The 27,469-nt window shown below is 36.3% G+C and overlaps 1 protein-coding gene and 1 long non-coding RNA gene across 2 annotated transcripts in view; both read right to left on the reverse strand.

The window, feature by feature from the left end:
- Positions 1-27,469, reverse strand: part of LOC310738005 — a 347,605-nt gene that overhangs the window by 82,854 nt on the left and 237,282 nt on the right. The gene's annotated exons all lie outside the window — the stretch shown is intronic.
- On the reverse strand, positions 4,919-15,468 carry dll4 (delta-like 4). Its single transcript, XM_083562644.1, has 11 exons — positions 14,882-15,468; positions 13,694-13,951; positions 13,504-13,561; positions 12,639-12,902; positions 9,627-9,687; positions 9,400-9,530; positions 7,399-7,568; positions 7,096-7,315; positions 6,269-6,995; positions 6,050-6,158; positions 4,919-5,966 (listed from the first exon to the last, which is right to left on the reverse strand). The coding sequence occupies exons 1-11, from the start codon at positions 14,933-14,935 to the stop codon at positions 5,961-5,963; spliced, it is 2,058 nt and encodes a 685-aa protein (XP_083418770.1). The 5' UTR covers positions 14,936-15,468; the 3' UTR covers positions 4,919-5,960.

Here is a 27,469-nt window from a genome sequence, read left to right on the forward strand (position 1 = left end):
GTAATGTAAAACATGATCATAATCAGTGTTAAACACTAGTTGCAAACTTGACAGTCTAAAGTATGTGGAACCTGATAATGTTTATTAAAATGTTTACAATGTTTGTATGATATTTGTTTGTTGAAATGCTTCAGTAAATAGTGCAGGACTTCTCATGCACAATTATTATCACTAGTGTGCCTCATTGTTTCATTAGAGCACATGGGTTCCCTCCAAATAGCATCTCAATACCAATACCAACACTAATACTAATACCAGCATCAATACCAACACTAATACTAATACCAATACTAATACTAATACCAGCACCAATACCAATACCAATACAAATACTAATACCAGCACCAATAACAATATTCATACCAATACCAACTCTAGTACCAGTAACAGTACCAATACTAATACTAATACTAATACTAATACTAATACTAATCCCAGCACCAATACTAATACTAATACCAATACTAATACTAATACCAGCACCAATACCAATACCAATACAAATACTAATACCAGCACCAATAACAATATTCATACCAATACCAACTCTAGTACCAGTAACAGTACCAATACTAATACTAATACTAATACTAATACTAATACTAATACTAATACTAATACTAATACTAATCCCAGCACCAATACTAATACTAATACCAATACCAATACTAATACTAATACCAGCACCAATACCAATACCAATACTAATACTAATACTAATACCAGCACCAATACCAATACCAATACAAATACTAATACCAGCACCAATAACAATATTCATACCAATACCAACTCTAGTACCAGTAACAGTACCAATACTAATACTAATACTAATAAATTAAAATTAGTGTTGGAACTGGTATTTACATTTTCTGCCAAATGCCATAAATGTAAATACCAGAACCAATACTCATATCAATATCAACACCAGTATTAATACTTATACCAATACCAGTAACTATATCAATACCAGTATTATTACTAATACCAATACCAGTATTAATACTAATACCAATACATATATAAATATTATTATCAGGACTAATATTAATACCAATATTAGTCCTAATACTAATACCAATACAAAGACCAATACCAGTAGTTATACTAATACCAATACAAATACCAATACCAGTACAAATACTAATAACAATACAATAACCTATACCAGAACCAATACCAATAACATTCATATTAATACCAATATCAGTACTAATACTATTATTAATACCAATAATAATACAGATAACAACACCAGTACCAGTATCAATACCAGTACCAGTATTAGACTAGAGTTACAATTTCCTGAAGAAAATGTGAGTGCTGATGTGAGTGTATGTTTATCACAGCATGTAAAATAATTCTCTTTGGTCAGAAGAGAGTTTTGAATTGTCTCATATCTACAGTATGTTTTTGAAGTGGAGCTAAAGACTTCACGTGACATCATTATTATTATTAATAAAGTTGTGGACACTACAGTGGACTGGGCTTTTAAAATAATTCTTTCAGAAGGTCCAGATGATGCAGCGATCTGAAGATATGACTGAGAGAATGACAGAATACTGAACTAAATTCAGGAGGAAAAAGGACAAATAAATACATAGAAATTATTTGTAGTGCATTTAATAATAGACATTGTGTAAAAAATGCAGCTTTACAGAGAGAAAAATAATTTTACAAATTTGAATTTATTAGATCATAATTTATTAATAACTATAAGTTTATCCTTTATAAGTAATATATTAATATACATGTACATTTTTAAGGTAAATAAATTAATATTTATCAGGGCCATCAAAATTAATGCATTAATAAAGCGCTAATGCAAATTCATTAATAATCAAATGTTATTAATGTTTTATTAAATTATTAAAACTGAGAAAATATAAAGTAGGCAACATTAAAACCTTCAAATCAGCACACATTTATTCATGAGGTCTTTTCTTAAATTACAAGAAAAACACAGAAAAATTATTTTTAATCACTAATCATTTGTTTTACTGATTCGCCAAATCTCAAATCAGCACCGAAATCCGCCATGTTGCACACATCCGGCAATTAAAAGCGTCCGTGTGGAAACATAACAAAAGTTCCGTTTGGTGTCCTGATGATTTACGTGATTTAAAACGCCGTTATTACTTTAAAACTTTTACATGAATATTTTTTCTACATGCTCCATCTTGAGTTCGGTTTCACTAATAATAAACACACATTTGCATAAAGCATCAATATTCCTCCATGTTGATTTAAATATTAAAAACGTGAAAAAGTATTTAATTAAGGTGCATTTGGAGCAGATAAAAAAAGTACGATTAAGTTGTAATCAGGCTGCGATTGATCACAAATTAACTCATGATAATCATGTGATTAAATATTCGAATCAATTGACAGCCCTATTAATAATAATAATATATTATAATACAAATTAGAATAATAATTATTATTTAAATTGTTTATTACATTTTATATATATATAATAATTGCATAAACAATTTACATAATATTCATTATTATAATTTGTATGTATTTTTTTTTGTATATTTAATGTATTCATTTTTAATAATTTGTCATTGTTATAAAAGGATTCCGATTTCCAAAGCTGTAACAAGATGTACAAATTTGAGGAATCTTTGGAGAAATGAAGCGTCTGGGTGCTGAGAGTGTGTAAAGCTGTTCTTCATGCTAAGGATTTTCAATTAAAATAAAGAAGTGGAACATCTGGACATTTATAGATTGGTCAAAGTCGATCTTCATACCTTTACCTGATCTAGAACCCAAAGGAACATGCAAACCCATAAAACCCCAGGAGTTTTTATGCTTCATACATAAGAGTAGGTACGTGTGTGTGTGTGTGTGTGTGTGTGTGTGTGTGTGTGTGTGTGTGTGTGTGTGTGTGTGTGTGTGTGTGTGTGTGTGTGTAGTGAAGCGTCTCTCACCGAGCATGTCACTGACCTCTAGTGTTAATTAGTGAAACATGCAGACTAGAGGAATAGGATCTTCATGAAACATCTTCGGAGGTGAAACATCTTCAGAGCTCTCAGGTTCTGATCTTGTTCCTGTGAAGCTTGTTCATTCACCCTGTGTGTGTGTGTGTGTGTGTGTGTGTGTGTGTGTGTGTGTGTGTGTGTGTGTGTGTGTGTGTGTGTGTTTCTTCAGTTTGAATGTAAAGTATGCAGGAACTGGAAATAATAATAATAATAATAATAATTATGATTATGATTATTTACACACCACCTCCTTCCTTGCAGGTTTCCTGGATCTGAAGGTTTCCATGAGAACTGGGATGAGGAAGAAAACAAAAACAACAACAACAAGAAGTGGAGAAAGAAAGAAAAAAGCGCTGCGTGAGAAAAGCGCCTTGGCCTGCACCGGCAATGTTCTGCATTTTTTAATCAGAAAGGAAGCAGGAAATGATGTCACTGGGTCACAAACAGGATGCTGTGATTATAACACAATGAGAATGCCTGGCCATGTGATGGAGACCCTGAGGCCAAAAAGCGGGGCACACACACACACACACACACACACACACACACACACACACACACACACACACACACACACACACACACACATGACCAAATATTTGTGGACACCCGACTATAAGATTGCTTTGTGCTCCAGCTGTTTGGATGTCCCATTCCACGTCTGCTCTTATAACAAGATCTGGTCTTCTTCTTCTGAGAAGATGTTCCACTAGATTTTGTGGAGGTTTGTGCGAGATTCATTCAGCCACAAGGTGTGTTAGTAAAGTCACACCTGTGTGAAGGTCTTCAAGAGTTTTATAGCAGGAGATCTTCCATCTCTTCCAACCCATGGAAAGTAGATCATGGAGCAGGATTGGGTTGAGAGAAGGGAAGAAACATCTGGGTGAAAAAGTCAGGTGTCCCAATACTTTTGTTCGTATATTGTATGACATGGGTTATGTGTGTGTGTGTGTGTGTGTGTGTGTGTGTGTGAGATTTGCTTACTACTCTGTATAATAATCAATCACTAACGAATTCGTCTCAATCCTGAACTTTACATCCTCGGACTCGGTGAAGCCTGACCACGAACCTGAAGGTAAATTATTTCCAGATCCCAAAGCAAAAAAAGAGAAAAAAGAAAAGAGTTCAGGAGTGTGTCACGTCTCGTACACACGTCTACATGCCTTTCTTCTTCTTGAGCCCTTAATGGAGGATATAAAAATTCCCTCTCTCGCTCCGGGTGACCTTTCTGACCTTTACTTACCCTGCGTTAAGTAAAGCCCCGGGTACGTGGAAAAAAAAAAAACTAACGAGGATCAATAATCCTGGGTTCGAGCTCCAGATTGTTTAATTAAACTTTTTTTAATCAGTCAAAGCCTGTAGCTATTTGTTTTTTCCCGGTGCCAGCTTTGCCCCGAAGCCCATCTGTGCGGTACACGACCACATGCGCCGCTCGGCCTGCGTCCTTTGTCGCGCGTTACGAGGAAACAGGAGGAGAAACAGCAGCGGCGTAACCCCCTCAAACACCCCGCGATCGCCCTCCTCACCCCCACAACTCTCCATCCAAAGAGGGCGAGGCCGAGGCTGTTGGCGCTCGAACCCACACACGTGCGTACCGGTTTTATAGGCGCAGCAGCTCAGCACGTGGATCAGCGAGCGAGGGGTGGCATATGCCGCTGTTTTTATAGCGGAGCAGGGTTGCACCCCCGGGGGCATCTGTTTTCACTCCCCTCACTTCGCCAGCTCGAGGGGCCTGGTAGCCGAGGCAACGGATTTGAATTTCAAGCCAATTTACAAGTAAACGTGTAAAAAAGGAGGGGTGGTATTGGGGTGGTATTGACAGGGTGAGAAGGATTTTTTATGTATTCCCCAGAAATGTGATAAAAAATAAATAAATAAGAAAAAAAAAGAATATATATCTATAAAATTCACATCAACAACGACAAAAAAAATTATTATTATTTTTTTATTCTTCAGTTTGTGTTTGGTTGTTTTTTTTTTTTTTATATAAATATGCATTATATACAAAAAATAATAGTATAAAACATATAAAGAGCAGTGTGTCGTATTTAAATTAACTCTGCAAATAATCAGATTTTCTTCCTTTTTAAAAAAAAACAAAACAAAACAAAACAAAACAAAACAAACAAACAAAAAAGAAATTATTGGTCTAAATTTATGGGCAGTCAGTGGTGTGCTGTGCAGTCCTTCGTTTTTTCTCTCCCATCTCCGATTCGTTCCTGTCCAGGTTTTCATGAAGTTTCTTTTTAAGGCTTTTTCTTATTTGTAGGTGAAATTACAGGCTGTGTATAATCTCCGAGAGGGAAAGAGAGACGAAAACGATCCGGTCTCGATATGATCTGGACAAACATTCATATCCTTGTGATTGGAATTTGCTTTTCCTTGTCTTTTCTTTTCGATCTTTTTTTTTGCATAGCGAGCGACGAGGCTGGCGTGAAGGTTTGGAAGTCCCTGGCACCTTCGTAAGTGATTCGTTGGCAGATGACGTGTCTGATTACCACACGATAGAGTGAGAGAGAGAAAGAGGGAGAGAGAAATAGAAGAAAGAAAGAATGCTCACTCGTTCGAAATGTGGGGAGAGGGGCATGTCAATGTGCCAAAGATTTTTTCCCCCGCCCTCTGGTCCAACTGCAGTGCACTCAAATGTACGTCCTGTAAGTTCTCCCCTTCTTCTTTTTCTTCTTCGTTACAAGCTCGGGAGGAAAAAATCTAAACATAAACCCATACCGTAGGGGGTCTCAAAAAAGAAAAGAAAGAAAAAAAACGTCCCAGGACTGTACACGTCTGTCCAATTTGCCGTCAAGCAAAACTTCATCAATTGTGTCCTCAAGTTTCTCAGAGCAGCAGTGAGTGGACATCACAAAAAAACAATCCAGTTCTTTTTTCCCCTTTGTAAACAATCCTGCTTTGATTGTGTTTCTTTTTTTCTTCCACCATCTTCCGTCTTCGTCCTCCCTGGATTTGTTCCGTGGTTTATACCTGCAGAAAAGATATTACAATTAGCGAGACATTTGGACAGATGGAAGAAATTATGGGATGTTTCTGCATTTGTTTGTTCTCACCTCGGTTGCTATGACGCATTCGCTCCTTTCCTCCGCTATTACAAAGACGGACTGGTACATGGAGTCTCTCGGGGAGCATATCGTTGATATCCTACACTCAGGCTTTTCACTGCACACACACACACACACACACACACACACACACATGGAATTAGCATGATGAAAGACTGGAGGGGAAGTGGGGGTGGTTTGGGAGGTGTGGGGTCACATTGGACTCACCTGTACATTCTACTTAACGGTATTTTGTCTTCTAAACAACACTTTTCGTACTTGTGACTCGTATCCTCTTGCGTCTGGCATTCTTTGAACTCCTTAGACGAGTTGTAGTCCAAATGGTAATTCTTGAGGATGTAATTCGACTTCTCCTGCCCGCAGTCCACCTCCAGGTCCACCTTCTTGTTGGTGTTCTTGAGCTGCGACGTGGGGATCAAATTGTCCCTCTGCGTGTCCGAGCGGTTGTTCATGGCATCGTGAGTCCTGTCGGCAGCCGCCTGCCTGTGGACGTGGCGCAGCGCAATCGCCACCATGCACACCAGCACGAGAAGAGCTACCAGGCCGACGCCGAGGGACACGGCGGCCCACTGGAAGTCGTCCCCGGACTTGGGCTTCGGGTGGACGGGGAGTGTGACGGCGAAGTAGTCGCATCGCGGCCCTGTAAACCCGCTGGGACATAGACACGTAGGAGGGCCATTCGGGATGTCGGTGCACGAGCCTCCGTTCAGGCAAAGGTTCTGCGACGAGCAGGGGGTGCCGTAGAGCTCACAGTTTCTCCCAGTGAAACCCGGAGCGCACGAGCAGGTGTAGTCGTTGACGCTGTCATGACAGGTTCCGCCGTTGGCGCAGGGGTTCGAGGAGCAGTCGTTGATGTTGATCTCGCAGCGCTGACCCGCAAATCCTGCTCGACAGCTGCACATACGGACGCCAGCCAGGATCACACACGCGCCACCTGGAAAGCACAAGGTGTTCAATTACCTTCAGGTAAACCTCCACAAAAAAACCCACACACGACAGGTGGAAAGGGATGTAATATGATCCCCGGGACATACCATTAGCGCACGGGAGGGTCGTACACTTGTCCACCCTCTTCTCACAATTGAGTCCAGTGTATCCTTTAGGGCATTCGCACAAATAGCTGCGGCCGTTGTCCCTCTCGTGACACTTCCCGCCTTGAAAGCAGGGCATGTCTGAGCAGGTTAGGAGGCTGTGCTCGCATTGTGTCCCCTCGAACCCTGGTAGACACGTGCACATGTAGCCGGTATCCAGCTCCTGGAAAATGGGACGTGACTTTTTAGCTGAACTCTCAGCAAGGTTTCGCAAATAAGACGGACAAGATGGTCAGTACGACTCACCACGCAGTGCCCTCGGTTCCTGCAGGGATTGCTGTCACAGTGACGCACTTCCAGCTCGCAGTTGACCCCGGTGTAGCCTGGTCTGCACGTGCACGTGTAGCTGCCCTGCCCGGTGTTCGTGCACGTGGCTCCGTTGATACACGGCTTGTGGTGGGTGCAGAAGTTCAGATCTAGTGTCAAATGTGAATGATAGCACTTAAATCTCAACCTACAGTCAACCTGCTAGTCACGAAAAACTGCTCATAAGCGGCTAATAACATCCGGACTAATAAAACCCTTTAAACATCCCACACATATATACAACAACAACAACAACAACAACAACAACAAAATTACCCCGGAATTCTGCCCCGTGTCCTCAAGCTCTAAATAGTTCTTGTTCACGTTTATGTAAAGGAGAACCAACCTGCTAGAGTTACGACCTCAGATTTAGCAGACTGCTATTCTACATCCATTATATACCTATAAATAAAGGTTCCTAGTTTTTGAATATGGGTTCTTTCTCCTATTAAGGTGGTTCCTTGTCTTACAAATGGGTTCATACATTTTGAAATCTGTTCCTATGCTGTTCCAATAAGCGGTTCTCTATTCTTTCCTTCTTTCTACTTTCCTAGGGTTCCTACTTTCTAAAAAGTGTTTTTTACACTTAGGGAATGGTTCTTTCTTTCAAAAGCAGTTCCTGGTATTAGAAAATGGTTTGTACTCTTTTAAAAAGAGTTCCTGCTGTTAAATATTTTAAAGAGGGTTCCTCCTCTCAGAAAGGGAGTCATACAATTAAAAAAAGGTCCCACTTCTTTTAAAAAAGCGTTCCTACTCTTCGGAAAGCATTGTTTCTTTTAGAAAAGGGTTGCTGCACTTAGCAAGATGTTGCTAAGCAAAACAAAAATAGAGAGTTCCTACACTTCAAAAATGGTTCTTTCTCTAAGAAACGCATTATTTCTTTTAAAAACAGTTCCTGTTCTTAGAAAAGAGTTCCTAGACAATAAAAGGGTTCCTATTCTTTGAGAAAGAGTTCATAAACTTAAGAAAGCATTGTTTTCTTTAGGAAAGGGTTACTTGACTTAGAAAGAGGGTTCTGTTCTTCTGAATTTTATTATTTTTTTTAAAAAGGTTTCCTGCTAAGGGTTCTTTTTAAAATAGAGTTCCTGCTCTCACAAAAGCATTCATACACATAGAAAAAGGTTCCTGAAAGAGTTCCTACTCTTAGGAAAGCATTCTTTCCATTAAAAAAGGGTTCCTATTTGCAGATAAGCATTCCTGCACTTAATTCTTAGGAAGTTCTTAGTAAAGGGTTCCTAGACAATGAAAGGGATCCTGTTCTTTAAAAAAAAGTGTTCTTTCTTTTTAAAAATGTGTTCCTATTGTTTGGGGGGAAAAAGGAGTTTCCTACTTTTAGAATGAGATTCGTTCTTTCAGAAAAGTGTTCCTGCCACTGGGAATATTCTTTCTGTTCCTACAGTAAGAATGAGGCTTCTATTGCTCAGAAAAGAGTTCCTACTGTCAGGATTGCTGAGAGTTAGAGATTTGTTTAAACCATTTAAACGTTTTTCCAGACGAACAAGAACATTGGAATATTGAAATTTAGAGAATATTGTCGTCGTCCCCCCCCACACACACAGTCGAGATTTTTTTCCCCCTGAAACTGATAAATGGGTCATAGAGCTTCATAAAAAAGGTTCTCTGTGGAAAAACTTGAACTGTTCCTTATAAACATAATCCAAAACCCTTCGCAGAACCAACTTGAAAAGACCATTACAATGTGTTATAGCTTCCGTGTATATCCACAACACCAAAGAAATTTGGACTGTCTGCAAACTGAATCTAATCTAATCTAATCGAATCGAATCTAATCTAATCTAAAGTATATTAGGATGTACCAATTCGATAAAAAATAGGGGGGTTCCATTCAGATGTGATTAGTTATTAGTTACACTATTAGTTATTTATTTAACGAGCTCTCGGATGAGATTTCGGAGATTCTGAGACGGTGTTCAGACTCACCTTGATCGCAGAAGAGTCCTCCCCATCCTTCGTTACAGTGACAATCTCCCGGCTTAATACACGTACCGTGTTTACACACGGGGTGTGTCTTACACTCGGTGCAGAACGTTCCCTGCCAGCCCTCTCTACACCTGAAACACACAACCACCGATCCACGTTCGTCAGAACACACAGATTCGCTTTGGTATACTGAGATTTGGGGGTTTGTTGTGTTCTTGTGTACTTACACACATTCTCCAGGGCTGGAGCAGTTGGCGTTAGCTTCGCTGCAGCCTTTTAAGCAGATCGCTGTGGGGAAAAAAAAAACGAGACGCCGATTACTAACGAGAATAATAAATACATTTTATATACAATACAATCATAAATGTGAACATGGAAAAAACAAAACAATGCTGATCGCTAGGTTGGTGGTATCATGATGCTAAGCGGCTAGGTCGATCTCGCTAATACGCTAATTCATTACTCAACACCTGCTATGTACATCTTCGTGAAATTCATACCGTCGTTGCCTAGACAGTGATGACAAAGAAACAAAGAACGAGTCCAAGACCCAACAAACAGCTGATACACCTTATTTATGGTGAAGGTGTTTACTGTTTGGGGTCACAACACTGGATTTCTACCGTTAGCTAAATGATATTGACATAATTTTGTAGACTAGATGGATTTTGACTCGCTCTAAAATCGCCACAATTCGTTGCAATTTCAAATGTAATCACTTATTTCAATTAAATATCTTCTAATTTAATAACTTAGTAACTTGCATGCTACTTGATATTCTCCATATTTTGACCGTATAACTTGTTAAGCAGACTTTATAATGCGTTCAAGAGACTTTTTGACACGTCTTATTACATTTGCGATTTTTTTCTTATTATTTGACAAGATGGATACATCCGAATTCCCCCCGAAGCAACATTTACTTTCGAAATAATGAAATATAACGAGATTAAAGCTGAAATAAGGACCTGGTATCTGCGAATATGGAGTTATTAAAGCCAAAATAACAATGCAGCACTTTCGTCCGCCAACCCGGAGAAAGAAAAACCAATAAAAATGAAGCGTGGAAGAGTTATTTGTACGCTCTGCATGTCTGCGTGGACATTGTGGAAAAATAAAAGCCCTCCATCTGGATGCAATACGAGTTATTAATGACTTCATAGAAAGGAATCCACTCTTCTGACATGTCCTAGCTTTCAACGCTTATCAGACTACAATATTAATAAATAATAAAAAAAACGCTCACGTGACGATGTAACCATGACAACGCGATGTGGACGTTCGCACGGTAGCTACTCTAAGGGTTAACGAACTGTCCGAGTTTGGCGTCTAAATTGGGCCGACTACAGTGGAATAAAAAAAATTATAATAATTGTGACGTCACAATGTTTGGATTTTAATCGTAGCAAATCAGGCCACACCCCCTTATTGGTATACTAAGACGTGACTGGACAGAAAGTAAGAGGCGTGTTTAATTGTAGATTTTTATACAAATAAAAAGGATTGGTGCTTTTTAGACCGGAACAGATGCTCTCCAATTTACAAAAAAAAAAAAAAAAAAAAAAAAAAAAAAAAGACAGAAAAAAAACCCCAGACAGCTGCCGCTATTGTTGTTCACAGTCCGCGCGAGGCGTAATTCTGCAGCTGCCACGCTGCACGAGCCACAATGAGAACGCGTGCAACGGCGGCTGGCGCGTGGCGGATAATAACGCCGCGATTAGGGCGACGCGTGCTCGCGCGGGATTATGTTACCAAGCACGCGCGGGTTCTGTCACGCGCACACGCGCACACACACACGCACGCACACACACGTGCACGCCGCCCTACTTTATCCCATTTGTCCAGCAATAAGCGAAGGTTTCTGCGCATGCGCTATTCTCTTTCCCTATCAATTCATGCTTCCCTACAGAGTTGAACCCCGTCTGTACTCCCTCTGTAATCTGGGTCACGGATACACACCACTTCATCACTAATACACACATTTATACACAGAAAAAAAAAGAGAGAAATCTTTTTTACAAATCTAAATATATTTGCATTGTTTTGTAAACAACACCTTATTATTATATTATAATATATTATAGATAGAAATGTTTTCTCACATTTGCTTATATTTGATAGGTAAAAGACGCCTTTACTAAATGCACAATTTCCGAGTGGTTGATCGTGTTTTCATTTCACTGCAAGTCGTATTTTTATTGGAATAAAAATCTCGAATCTTAAATAGAAAAAAAAACCCTAAAAAAAAAAACTTTGGTTCCTCTGGTTGATCTCCTGCACCACTGGGTTTAAACACAGCGAATTAAACCGCATTACGGATTTGATCTCAGGGCCTGATCTACAGAGACTTACGCTCTATAAAGTGGCGGTAATAAAGAAAGTGCATGCTGTGTTTTACGAGGATCTATAAAGACGTAGGACAAAAGAGAAGCACGAAAACAGAACCGAAACCGGATCCAAACTCGGAGCGCTTGCTCGAAGTAAACCCGCATGGGCCTCTGAGCACTGGCATTAACCGTAATGAGTGTTACTGCTAGAGAAAGCAGCTGGCTTGACATATTAGATGTGTTTTTCAGGGCAGGGTTGCCAGATTTGGGTTTCAAATCCACCAGGGCCCTCAAGATATACTACTGACTACATATAGACTTACTTTTACATTACATTTTTTTTTTTTTACTTATAAAAACTACACTATAGGTTCAGGTATAAATAATAATTGAGATTTAACTGTTTCAGGATCACGAGAATCCCAATTAACGTATTGTGTTGAACCCAGACTTTGTTAACACCAGGCCTATAAATCACTTTCGTCAGTAAATAAAAAAAAACCTTTTCGTGAAATTATAAGAATTTCAAACTTTACGGAGTCGAGGAAAAAAAAAAGCGAAATGCCTATAAAGACTGGTAGATTTATCACCATGCGCACTTTTATTTAAAGCCGTCTGGATGAAATAAAGTCCAGCTACTTCAGAACACCTGCATGAGCCTGGTTCAGGTGCGGAGGGTTTTTTTTTGGAATGGACTCTGCAGAGTGAGAGGAACCTGGATCTCGAGAAGGTTATGAGTAAAAAACAAAAACAAACAAATAAAAAAAAAAACAGAGGCCGTCTACACAAAGGCCAGAGGAAGCACGGTGAGATTTTTTTTTCCTGTCTGGTGAGATTAAGAGCAAGGTGAAGCACTAAAGTCAGACCCTCGGTCTCCTAAAGGCCAGTGCGTGGTGATCTCTGATTGCTTACGTTCTTGGCAGTATTCCCCTTTCCAGCCGGGGAGACAGGATAACTGCCCGTCTGGGTTGCAGGTGTAGTGGCCAAAATGGTCGTCCCTGGGCGTGCATATTTTGGAACAACTGTCGCCGTAGTAATTTTCATTGCAGATGAACCGGTAAGAATACCTTAGCTCCGTCTGCTGAGCGCTTTGGACATCCAGAGACCAGTCAGCCCCTACTTCCAGCTGTCTTTGGATGGCAAAATAACTAATCTGTAAGTTGGGGTTGTTTGAGTCTATGAAAAAAGGAGGGAAAACAAGAAAGAGAGAAAGAAAGAAAGACAGAAAAAAAGTCAATATCTTTTTTTTGCGTTCTGCGACACTTCTGGGGTTACGATTGTAATCCGAGAAAAATGTAAAAACAAACAAACAAACAAGAAAAAAAAAAAAAACTAACGAATTTCCTTTTTCCTTTAAGTCCAGCGAAAAAAAAAAACATTCCCATGCTATTATCCCGTTCCAAAGGGCGGGACACAGAAAGGTGTAAAATACAGGAAAGTGCAGTCGGATGGTTTTGGCAAGCGTAGAGTATTCTCACCAAAGCCCTCTGCGCTTTCCCACGCCAAAAATAAACCAAAGGAAGTCCAATTGTGTTCGAGTATGAGAATGTGAAGGTGTTTTCGAAGCGAGAGGAAAGCGCAGTTCCACGGTTGGACGTGTGCGTCGAAAAAAAAAGACCCCAAATAACATAATAGCGAAGCATAAAGAAGCCACGTAGTGATAAAAACTATATTAATACCGTAATAAAATTAAATCAAATCGCGCTTGTCCACTACATGCATGCGTTAGTGTGCACAATAGTGTCGCCCTCTAGTGGAGAACAATGCAAGTACTTACCTACAGGTGGATCCTCTGTGGGTGAATACCAGGCCTCAATAATCAAAGAAAATGATCCCTGAGAAGAAATAAATGTGATAAGCATGTCTGTAATCTGTCCAGCCGTCTCTACAACGACATTCATGAAATCTGCAGGAGTATCAGCAGGTGTAAGTTTTCCTCCTGCATACTGGAAACTTTTCCTTCTTACCGGCCATCCAAAGTTAACGGGCAGGCGTATGGGTGTACTCCGGTGTCCTCCCTCCGTCTTGAATGAGTTGGAGCCCAGAACCGGGGTGACGGCGCTGCCGAAGATGCATTCCCCAGGAGACACGAACACCTGGTAGTTCTTCAGACAAACCCGGAAAAAAGTCTTGCAATCCGGCCTGCATGAGGTACCGCTCACCAGCAGACCTTTCAGATTCTTGAACTCGTGGAGCTCGATCTCGAATACACCAGATCCCGATATCTATGTATAATATATACAAAACACTTCAGGCTGCAGGTAGTTTAGGGTCAAATTTTGACCTGGAGTTATTTTTCAAGGTCACAATTTTGCTGCCGAAGGTAATGATGATGGTTGGGTTCATGGTTGCACCAAGAAATAAGGAGAAATACAGAAATTCATGGGACACCCTTATATAGAGAGAGACTCATTTAATGCATAGAGTCTAATGAGACCACACACACACACACACACACACACACACACACACACACACACACACACACACACACACACACACACACACACACCAGAAGTACTTCCTCTCTATCCTATAACACTTTTTGAAATAATGATAATATTCATGCTAATGAATTATTTGTTCCTAAGCGAGTGGATTGTTGCATTGCTGTTCTTCCCAGGCTTTTCCACAACACAACTACAACAAAAACACAACCAAATAAACCGCTACCAACAACAAGAAGAAATAAATCCCTAATCATTTACAGCTGCTGGAAAACACACAACACACATTAGTACTCTTTCAGTCTTTTTTCTTTATTTCCTGTGATACTAAATAATTAGTTGATTGCTTTATGTAACAGTTGTGCACTTAATTAAACTTTGCCTGTGTTCATGTTGATGCAGGGCGACTTTAGGAACTGTCTTGTCCCAAAAAAAAAAAAAAAAAAAAAACCATAAAAAAAAAAAAAAAAAAAAGATGCGGCTTTGTGTTTTCATGCACCAAGAATGTCCATCTGTTTATTAAGCAATCATCATGATTGAGCTGCTGAAATCAGATCTTATCATAATCATAATCATCATAATAATCATCATCATTATTATTATAATCAGTAGTATTTGCAGTATTTTGGGTTCCTGGTCACTGCAGCGGTGTCAGAAAAAGAACTAGTGATGAATATCTCGAGATGAAGATGATGATGGTTTAGTTACCTGCGTTAGGAGCGCACTGAAGCATGCGATCAGAAATGTGAACCAAGCTGCCATCCTTGGAGATGTTCCTCCAGAACAGAAAAACGGTGTGTCGGGGCGGCCGGGTCACCCCGCAAAGGGATATTTCCGACCCACGCAAAAAATAAATAAATAAATAAATCAAGCTCCTATTCCAAAGAATGGTGTGGTAGAAAAAAAATATATAAATAAGCAAATAAATTAACACCAAAAAAGTACGAGGAGGAAAAGAAGAAGAAGGAAAAAAAAAAAGAAAAAGGGAATATATTCCTGTGCGCGTCGCCGCTCGTCCCGTGCGCAAAAGGCGCGTTCAAATTTCCAGGTTATCCAAAAGGTGAAGGTGAACCGATGGATCCAGTCTTATTATCCGTCCCGTCCTTGCATGTCCACTATTCCACCAATGTGTGTGTGTGTGTGTGTTCGTGGGGGAGAGAAAGAAAGTCGCCTCTGGGTGTGTGTGTGTGAGTGTGTGTGTGTTGTTTTATGCGACTGTGCGCGTTAGAGCTGCTGGATTAACGCAGATCTTCCCAGCGCGTCTCTCCATAAGTCGTGAATGAAGTGTGAGTTCAGCAGCACGGCGCTATTTATATGCCCTTCGTGTCCGCGCTGCTCATTACATCGACTGTCCATCATTAAACCCCGCCCACTTTATTCACTCCCAACTCCTCCTCTTTCTTCTACTACTCCTGCTCCTCCTCAGGACACGCCCACACACTCCAACAACAATGATGTGCACATGTAGACTAGTGGAGCAAGCAGGACCCTGCCCTGGTGGTGGTGTTACACAGGAGGATAATAATAACAACAACAACAACAACAACAACAATAATAATAATAACAATAATAACAATAATTATAATAATAATAACAACAATAATAATAATATCAATAATAATAATAATAATAATAAAAATAATATTAATATTAATCATCATCATTATCCAAATTTTCCCATTAAAACAATTATATTTTAATTTAATTGCTTAATTATAAACTCTATATAAAATGTAAAATTAATATATTAATTTCTATAGTACACTCTTCTCTTTTTCTTCTTCTCTTCTCTTCTCTTCTCCTCTCTTCTCCTCTCTTCTCTTCTCTTCTCTTCTCTTCTCTTCTCTTCTCTTCTCTTCTCTTCTCTTCTCTTCTCTTCTCTTCTCTTCTCTTCTTCTCTTTTATCGTCTGTTGTGTTTTGTATCGTCTGTTGTGTTTTGTATCGTCTGTTTTGTTTTGTATCGTCTGTTGTGTTTTGTATCGTCTGTTGTGTTTTGTATCGTCTGTTTTGTTTTGTATCGTTTGTTGTGTTTTGTATCGTCTGTTTTGTTTTGTATCGTCTGTTTTGTTTTGTATCGTCTGTTTTGTTTTGTATCGTCTGTTGTGTTTTGTATCGTCTGTTGTGTTTTGTATCGTCTGTTTTGTTTTGTATCGTCTGTTGTGTTTTGTATCGTCTGTTGTGTTTTGTATCGTCTGTTTTGTTTTGTATCGTCTGTTGTGTTTTGTATCGTCTGTTTTGTTTTGTATCGTCTGTTGTGTTTTGTATCGTCTGTTTTGTTTTGTATCGTCTGTTGTGTTTTGTATCGTCTGTTGTGTTTTGTATCGTCTGTTTTGTTTTGTATCGTCTGTTGTGTTTTGTATCGTCTGTTTTGTTTTGTATCGTCTGTTGTGTTTTGTATCGTCTGTTTTGTTTTGTATCGTCTGTTGTGTTTTGTATCGTCTGTTTTGTTTTGTATCGTCTGTTGTGTTTTGTATCGTCTGTTGTGTTTTGTATCGTCTGTTTTGTTTTGTATCGTCTGTTGTGTTTTGTATCGTCTGTTGTGTTTTGTATCGTCTGTTGTGTTTTGTATCGTCTGTTTTGTTTTGTATCGTCTGTTTTGTTTTGTATCGTCTGTTGTGTTTTGTATCGTCTGTTTTGTTTTGTATCGTCTGTTGTGTTTTGTATCGTCTGTTTTGTTTTGTATCGTCTGTTTTGTTTTGTATCGTCTGTTTTGTTTTGTATCGTCTGTCGTGTTTTGTATCGTCTGTTTTGTTTTGTATCGTCTGTTTTGTTTTGTATCGTCTGTCGTGTTTTGTATCGTCTGTCGTGTTTTGTATCGTCTGTTTTGTTTTGTATCGTCTGTTTTGTTTTGTATCGTCTGTTGTGTTTTGTATCGTCTGTTTTGTTTTGTATCGTCTGTTTTGTTTTGTATTGTCTGTTGTGTTGTGTATCGTCTGTTGTGTTTTGTATCGTCTGTTGTGTTTTGTATCGTCTGTTTTGTTTTGTATCGTCTGTTTTGTTTTGTATCGTCTGTTGTGTTTTGTATCGTCTGTTGTGTTTTGTATCGTCTGTTTTGTTTTGTACCGTCTGTTTTGTTTTGTATCGTCTGTTGTGTTTTGTATCGTCTGTTTTGTTTTGTATCGTCTGTTTTGTTTTGTATCGTCTGTTGTGTTTTGTATCGTCTGTTGTGTTTTGTATCGTCTGTTTTGTTTTGTATCGTCTGTTGTGTTTTGTATCGTCTGTTGTGTTTTGTATCGTCTGTTGTGTTTTGTATCGTCTGTATCGTCTGTTTTGTTTTGTATCGTCTGTTGTGTTTTGTATCGTCTGTTGTGTTTTGTATCGTCTGTTTTGTTTTGTATCGTCTGTTGTGTTTTGTATCGTCTGTTGTGTTTTGTATCGTCTGTTGTGTTTTGTATCGTCTGTTTTGTTTTGTATCGTCTGTTTTGTTTTGTATCGTCTGTTGTGTTTTGTATCGTCTGTTTTGTTTTGTATCGTCTGTTGTGTTTTGTATCGTCTGTTTTGTTTTGTATCGTCTGTTTTGTTTTGTATCGTCTGTTGTGTTTTGTATCGTCTGTTGTGTTTTGTATCGTCTGTTTTGTTTTGTATCGTCTGTCGTGTTTTGTATCGTCTGTCGTGTTTTGTATCGTCTGTTTTGTTTTGTATCGTCTGTTTTGTTTTGTATCGTCTGTTGTGTTTTTTATCGTCTGTTGTGTTTTGTATCGTCTGTTTTGTTTTGTATCGTCTGTTTTGTTTTGTATCGTCTGTTTTGTTTTGTATCGTCTGTTGTGTTGTGTATCGTCTGTTGTGTTTTGTATCGTCTGTTTTGTTTTGTATCGTCTGTTTTGTTTTGTATCGTCTGTTGTGTTGTGTATCGTCTGTTGTGTTTTGTATCGTCTGTTGTGTTTTGTATCGTCTGTTTTGTTTTGTATCGTCTGTTGTGTTTTGTATCGTCTGTTTTGTTTTGTATCGTCTGTTTTGTTTTGTATCGTCTGTTGTGTTTTGTATCGTCTGTTTTGTTTTGTATCGTCTGTTTTGTTTTGTATCGTCTGTCGTGTTTTGTACCATATTTGAATGTAGTGCACTGCACTGTACCATTCAATTCTATACTAGTTTATCCTGAACTGGGTTATACTAGTCTGTGCTATATTCAATTCTGTACTATGGCATCTTCTACTGTATTATACCATTCTATTCTATTCTATTCTATTCTATTCTATTCTATTCTATTCTATTCTATTCTATAGTGTTATACTATTCTAGATTATTGTGCAGTATAATGTATTGTACTATTCTATTTAAATTTAATACTGCATTATTTTATATTCTAATGCATTAAACAATTCTATTCTTTTCTATTCTATTCCAAACCAGCCATCAGGGTTGCACAAGCTAGTGCACTCTTAGTGCCAGTCCCAAGCCCGAATAAATAGGTTGTGTTAGGAAGAACATTCAGAGTTTAAATGTAATTTAACAAATTCAGCATGTGGATTACAAATCAAAATTTCATAGCGGATTGGTCGAGGCCCGGGTTACCAACGACTACCAGGTATCGTTAACAACAGGGTACCGGTGGAAATTGGGCTACTGTTGGCCGAAGGAGGAGAAGGAGAGGAGGAAGATGTCTACAGAGATGGCAGGGAAAGGAGAAGTGTAGGAGAGTGGACCACATATGATCCTTTGTGGGAGCCCTAATAGTAGCAGCTAAATGAAGGAGAATTCTATTCTATTCTATTCTATTCTATTCTATTCTATTCTATTCTATTCTATTCTATTCTATTCTATTTTGTGCATTATATTCTATTTTGTGCATTCTGTTAGGGTTAAACCTTCCATGCATGACTGTAAAATTATATTTCATTCATTATGTTCTTTATAGAGACCTATATATATATATTACCTCATTTAAAATGACCAAGATTAAAGTGTGACAAAAGCACTCATAAAATATATATTTTTTAAATAGAAAATCTACATAAGATTTGAACATAAGGTTGTTTATTTTGGTTTTTCTTCTAATCACAACTATGAGAGAGGGTTCCAGGGACTTTTTAATACCCCTGAGGAAACCAGCATTTATTAGAGTTTTTTTTAAAAGCACATTAAAGAATCATCATCCAGTCAGTAAGAAGAAATAAATTAAATAATTGAAACAAATCAAGAGGCTTTAAGGGTTATTTTGAAGTGTTTCCTGGTAGGAAAGTGTCCCAAGAACTGATCAAAGAACCCTTAAGGAACCCATTTTCCTCCTAATAGTGTAGATAATGAAAGCTGAAGATGAATCGAAGATGAATGAGATAAAAACATTACTAGTACACTCTTGAAGAAAGAGCAGATCTAAGCTAGGAATGCTTAAAATACCATTTGAAGAACCCCGGAGCAAATTCCTAATACACCGTTTAAACCAGTTTTATCTCCAGTTTAAATCTAAAATGTAAAATTAAACAGCAGACTGAACACACACATCTGTTTTGTTTTTTTGTTTTTTTCAGCAGAAAAGCGAATGTTCACGCTTTCACACTATCGTATACCACAGTGCCGCTCGGTTCTGCATTCTGATTGGTCAAAAGGTGTTGATTAGTTTTCTATAACAGCAGCTGCACATCACAGGTTTATATTAATGCACTCATTCTAACGCGTCATCGTTTCCATAGTAACTGCTCGTTCACAGGGGTTTGTACAAGTAAATGCTCCACATTCAGATTTTGTATATGGTAAAGAAAGCCCAGGTTTATACCACATTTATGGAGGGAATCCACAGTGTCAATGCTGTGGATCAGTCAGATATAAAGTTGCAACTCTAATGGCTTTGTGGTAACATTGTTTTTTTTTTTTATTAACAGTTAGAGAAGAAGAAAAGTGATAGTGGTGAGGACTATAGGTGTGAATGTGCGAACATTATGAACACATAACGCTAACACAGGAGTATAGTATAGTATAGTATAGTATTGTATAGTGTGGTATAGTATAGTATAGTATAGTGCAGTATAGTATAGTATAGTATAGTATAGTATAGTATAGTATAGTATAGTATAGTACAGTACAGTATAGTATAGTATAGTATAGTACCGTATAGTATAGTGCAGTATAGTGCAGTATAATATAGTATAGTGTAGTATAGTATAGTATAGTATAGTACAGTACAGTATAGTATAGTGCAGTATAGTGCAGTATAGTATAGTATAGTACAGTACAGTACAGTATAGTACAGTATAGTATAGTATAGTACAGTATAGAATAGTGCAGTATAGTGCAGTATTGTATAGTATAGTATAGTACAGTATAGTACAGTATAGTATAGTGCAGTATAGTGCAGTATAGTGCAGTATAGTATAGTATAGTATAGTATAGTACAGTATAGAATAGTGCAGTATAGTGCAGTATAGTATAGTATAGTATAGTATAGTATAGTATAGTATAGTATAGTACAGTATAGTATAGTGCAGTATAGTGCAGTATAGTATAGTATAGTATAGTATAGTACAGTACAGTATAGTATAGTACAGTATAGTGCAGTATAGTATAGTATTGTATAGTATAGTATTGTATAGTATAGTATAGTACAGTATAGTATAGTATAGTATTGTATAGTATAGTACAGTATAGTATAGTGCAGTATAGTGCAGTATAGTATCAAATAAATAGAATAGAATAGTACAGTATAGTATAGTACAGTATAGAATAGAATAGAATAGAATAGTATAGTATAGAATATTATGGAATAGAATAGTATAGAATATTATAGAATAGAATAGAATAGAATAGTATAGTATAGTATATAATATTATAGAATAGAATAGTATAGAATAGTATAGTATAGAATATTATAGAATAGAATAGAATAGAATAGAATAAAATAGTATAGTATAGTATAGAATATTATAGAATAGAATAGTATAGAATAGTATAGTATAGAATATTATAGAATAGAATAGAATAGAATAGAATAGAATAGAATAGAATAGTATATTTTGGTTTATATTACAATAGAAGAGTAAACATTGAAAAAGAAAAGCATAAAAAAAAAGTATAACAGTGTTAAATAGAACACTAGAACAGTATTGTATTGTATGGTATAATGTTTCTTTAAAAAGAAAATCGTGTGGTATAGTATGGTATATTTGTTTTAGAGTATAGTACAATAGAGTATTTTATAATATAATATAGTATAGCTTGAGACAGTACAGTAGAGTATAAAATAAAACAGTATACTATGAGATTAACACAGTACAGTACAGTACAATTCATTTTTATTCATTTCCTGAAAGAGATTTGGTTGCAGTATACAAGCATATCACATACAACACAATTGAAACATAGAATTTTTTTACATGGGGTATTTATATTAAATTTAAAAAGTATAGTATAGTATATTATAGAATAGTATAGTATAGTATAGTATAGTATAGTATAGTATAGTATAGTATAGTATAGTATAGTATACAATGAAATAAAACAGAACAGAATAGTAGAGTAAAGCATAGTATAGTGTAGTAAAGTATTATATAATATAGAATATAACAGTGTAGTACAGTATAGTACACTATAGTACATAACAAAATAGTATAAAATAGTGCAGATTTGTAGCATTGTATAGTATAACACAGTACAGAACAATATAGTATACAATATAGAATAGAATAATATAGTATAGTATTCAACATAGTACAGTAGCATATAGTGAAGCATAGTATAATACAACACATTGTAGAAGAGTAGAGAATATCATATTATAATACAATAACGTTTAATACAAAAAAGAATAAAATATCATCTAACAGCACACTGTAGTATAGTTTGGTGTAGGATAGTGTATTATAGTTCAATACAATATAGTACAGAACTATACTATATTATTTAGTATAAATGTACAGCATAGTATAGTACAGTATAGTACAGTATAGTAAGTGTGGTATAGTACTGTATTGTACTGTAATTATTATACTATTTATTATACGTTTCTATAATATACTGTAATGTATATACTGAACAGCATCATATTGTACAGTATAGTAAGTGGAGCATAGTATAAAACAATACAATATAGTACAATACAATATAGTATAATACAGTACAGTATGGTACAGTATGGTACAGTATAGTAGGTGTGGTATAGTATATCACAGTATATTACAGTATAGAAAGTGTGGTATAGTACTGTATGTACTATAATTATTATACTATGCATTATACTATACTATACTGTATATACCGAAGAGTATCGGATAGTACAGTACAGTATAGTAAGTGTAGTATAGTATAATACAATATAGTATAATACAGTACAGTATTGTAAAGTATAGTAGGTGTGTTATAGTATAGTGCAGTATAGTATAGTATAGTATAATACAATATAGTATGGTTTAGTATAAATTTGTATAATATAGTATAGTATAGTATAGTATAGTATAGTATAGTATAGTATAGTATAGTATAGTATAGTATAGTATAGTATAAAACAGTATAGCATAGTGTTGTATGGTATGGTATAGTATGGTATAGTATAGTATAAAACAGTATAGCATAGTGTGGTATGGTATTGTATGCTATAGTATAGTATAGTATAGTATAGTATAGTATAGTATAGTATAGTATAGTATAGTATAGTATAGCATGGTGTAGTATAGTATAGTATAGAATAGTATAGTATAGTATAGTATAGTATAGTATAGTACAGTATAGTATAGTATGGTATAGTATGGTATAGTGTGGTATAGTACAGTATAGTATAAAACAGTATAGCGTAGTGTGGTATGGTGTTGTATGCTATAGTATAGTATAGCATAGCATAGTATAGTATAGTATAGTATAGTATAGTATAGTATAGTATAGTATAGTATAGTATAGCATGGTGTGGTATAGTATAGTGTAGTATAGTATAGTATAGTATAGTACAGTATAGTATAGTATGGTATAGTGTGGTATAGTACAGTATAGTATAAAACAGTATAGCATAGTGTGGTATGGTATTGTATGCTATAGTATAGTATAGTATAGTATAGTACAGTATAGTATAGTATGGTATAGTGTGGTATAGTACAGTATAGTATAAAACAGTATAGCATAGTGTGGTATGGTATTGTATGCTATAGTATAGTATAGCATAGTATAGTATAGTATCAAGTCAAGTCAAGTCAAGTTTATTTGTATAGCGCTTTTCACAACCGACATTGTCTCAAAGCAGCTTTACAGAAAACAACAGTGAAGGTGAATGGTGTGCGTTTGTCCCTGATGAGCAGCCGTGGCGACAGTGGCAAGGAAAAACTCCCTTAGATGATATGAGGAAGAAACCTTGAGAGGAACCAGACTCAAAGGGGAACCCATCCTCATATGGGTGACATCAAAAGTTTGGTCATAAATCTTTCAACAATACAGAACAATTTGTGATCATCATAGATCCAGCATCAGCTTCTCCATGCCAGGGCCTTTAAACACTCGGCATCTACTTCTCCATGATCATCCATAGGTCCATAATCTTCACGAGGTGGGACGTGACTGGAGCTGGCCAAACCTCAGGAAGCCTCGGGATGGGGAGAGAAAGAGAAGCAGTGGAGAGGAATTAGCGTAGCTGCTGTTCATGATATTAACAGCACAAGTTGATAATGTGCATGTGATCAGATGTTCTGGAGCACAAGGTTGTGATGTGATGTGTGTGATGTGTGTTATGTGTAGGCTTTGCTAAAAAGATATGTTTTTAATGTGCACTTAAACTGGGAGAGTGTATCTGAACCCCGAACACTGTCAGGAAGACTATTCCAGAGTTTAGGAGCTAAATGTGAAAATGCTCTACCGCCTTTAGTGGACTTTGCTATTCTAGGAACTACTAGAAGCCCAGAGTTTTGAGATCTCAGGGAGCGTGACGGATTGTAGCGTGTTAAGAGACTGGATAGATACATGGGAGCCAAACCATTTAGTGCTTTATAAGTGAGTAGCAGTAGTTTGTAGTCTATTCGAAACTTAATAGGAAGCCAATGTAGGGACGATAAGATTGGGGTTATATGATCGTATTTTCTTGACCTAGTAAGAACTCTTGCTGCGGCATTCTGAACTAACTGAAGCTTGTTTATTAATGATGCAGGACATCCACCTAGTAATGCATTACAGTAGTCTATTCTAGAGGTCATAAACGCATGGACGAGCTTCTCTGCATCAGATATAGATAACATATTTCTTAGCTTAGAAATATTTCTAAGGTGAAAGAAGGCTGTTTTTGTAACTTGATTGATGTGATTTTTAAAAGATAAGTTGCTGTCTAAAATAACTCCCAGGTCTTTTACCGTTGAACTAGTAGTTACAGAACAACCATCTAAATGCAGGCTGAGATGCTGGAGCTTCTGTGTACTATTTTTTGGGCCGATGAGCAAAATCTCCGTTTTATCAGGATTTAATAGCAGAAAGTTATGGGTCATCCAATCTCTTATTTCTTCAACACACTCAGTTATGCGAGCTAATTGAGCTGTATCGCCTGGTTTGGATGAAATATATAGCTGGGTATCATCAGCATAACAATGGAAGCTAATTCCATGCCTTCTAATAATATTTCCTAATGGAAGCATGTATATTGTAAAAAGCAGGGGTCCCAGAACTGACCCTTGTGGCACGCCATAATTTACTAGCATTATCCTGGATAGCTCTCCATTTAAATCTACGAAATGGTAACGATTGGACAGGTAGGATTTAAACCAGCTTAATGCCTGTCCCTGAATACCGATGTAATTCTGTAAGCGATCGAGGAGAAGATCATGATCTATAGTGTCGAACGCAGCACTAAGATCTAGTAAAACTAATAGGGAGATGTAGCCTTGGTCTGAAGCTAAAAACAGGTCGTTAGTGATTTTAACTAGAGCAGTTTCTGTGCTATGATGGGGCCTAAAACCTGACTGAAACTCTTCAAAGATATTGTTCTCCTGCAAGTGGTTACATAACTGGGCAGCGACAATCTTTTCTAAAATCTTAGACATAAATGGGAGATTTGAAATTGGTCTGTAATTCGATAGCGTGTTTGGATCCAGATTAGGTTTTTAATGAGGGGCTTAATAACTGCTAACTTGAGGGATTTAGGGACATGACCTAACGATAGTGAGGAGTTAATAATATTTAAAAGAGGCTCACCAGCTGTATATAACACTTCCTTCAGTAGTTTAGTGGGAATTGGATCTAACTGACATGTTGTTGATTTAGCTTTCATAATAGCATCATACTATAGTATAAAACATTATAGCATAGTGTGGTATGGTACAGTAAAGCATAGTGTGGTGTGTTATGGTATAGTATAGTATAGTATAGTATAGTATAGTATAGTATAGTATAGTATAGTGTGGTATAGTATAGTATAAAACAGTATAGCATAGTGTGGTATAGTACAGTAAAGCATAGTGTGGTGTGTTATGGTATAGAATAGTATAGTATAGTATAGTATAGTATAGTATAGTATAGTATAGTATAGTATAGTATAGTATAAAACAGTATAGCATAGTGTGTTATAGTATAAAACAGTATAGCATAGTGTTGTATGGTATGGTATAGTATGGTATGGTATAGTATAAAACAGTATAAAACAGTATAGCATAGTGTGGTATGGTATTGTATGCTATAGTATAGTATAGTATAGTATAGTATATTATAGTATAGTATAGTATAGTATAGTATAGTATAGTATAGTATAGCATGGTGTGGTATAGTATAGTATAGTATAGTATAGTATAGTATAGTATAGTATAGTATAGTATAGTATAGTATAGTATAGTGCAGTATAGTACAGTATGGTATAGTGTGGTATAGTACAGTATAGTATAAAACAGTATAGCATAGTGTGGTATGGTATTGTATGCTATAGTATAGTATAGTATAAAACATTATAGCATAGTGTGGTATGGTACAGTAAAGCATAGTGTGGTGTGTTATGGGATAGTATAGTATAGTATAGTATAGTATAGTATAGTATAGTATAGTATAGTATAGTATAGTGTGGTATAGTATAGTATAAAACAGTATAGCATAGTGTGGTATAGTACAGTAAAGCATAGTGTGGTGTGTTATGGTATAGAATAGTATAGTATAGTATAGTATAGTATAGTATAGTATAGTATAGTATAGTATAGTATAGTATAGTATAATATAAAACAGTATAGCATAGTGTGTTATAGTATAAAACAGTATAGCATAGTGTTGTATGGTATGGTATAGTATAGTATAAAACAGTATAAAACAGTATAGCATAGTGTGGTATGGTATTGTATGCTATAGTATAGTATAGTATAGTATAGTATAGTATAGTATAGTATATTATAGTATAGTATAGTATAGTATAGTATAGTATAGTATAGTATAGTATAGTATAGCATGGTGTGGTATAGTATAGTATAGTATAGTATAGTATAGTATAGTGCAGTATAGTACAGTATGGTATAGTGTGGTATAGTACAGTATAGTATAAAACAGTATAGCATAGTGTGGTATGGTATTGTATGCTGTAGTATAGTATAGTATAAAACATTATAGCATAGTGTGGTATGGTACAGTAAAGCATAGTGTGGTGTGTTATGGTATAGTATAGTATAGTATAGTATAGTATAGTATAGTATAGTATAGTATAGTATAGTAAAGTATAGTATAGTATAGTGTGGTATAGTATAGTATAAAACAGTATAGCATAGTGTGGTATAGTACAGTAAAGCATAGTGTGGTGTGTTATGGTATAGTATAGTATAGTATAGTATAGTATAGTATAGTATAGTATAGCATAGTATAAAACAGTATAGCATAGTGTGGTATAGTATAGTATGGTATAATATAGTATAGTATAGTATATTATAGTGTGGTATAGTATAGTATAGTATAGTATAGTATAGTATAGTATAGTATAGTATAGTATAGTATAGTATAGTGTGGTATAGTATAGTATAGTATAAAACAGTATAGCACAGTGTGGTATAGTATAGTATGGTATAATATAGTATAGTATAGTATATTATAGTGTGGTATAGTATAGTATAGTATAGTATAGTATAGTATAGTATAGTATAGTATAGTATAGTGCAGTATAGTACAGTATGGTATAGTGTGGTATAGTACAGTATAGTATAAAACAGTATAGCATAGTGTGGTATGGTATTGTATGCTATAGTATAGTATAGTATAAAACATTATAGCATAGTGTGGTATGGTACAGTAAAGCATAGTGTGGTGTGTTATGGTATAGTATAGTATAGTATAGTATAGTATAGTATAGTATAGTATAGTATAGTATAGTAAAGTATAGTATAGTATAGTGTGGTATAGTATAGTATAAAACAGTATAGCATAGTGTGGTATAGTAC

Source organism: Silurus aristotelis (assembly GCF_946808225.1).
Source record: "Silurus aristotelis genome assembly, chromosome: 15".
Classification (NCBI taxonomy): domain Eukaryota; kingdom Metazoa; phylum Chordata; class Actinopteri; order Siluriformes; family Siluridae; genus Silurus; species Silurus aristotelis.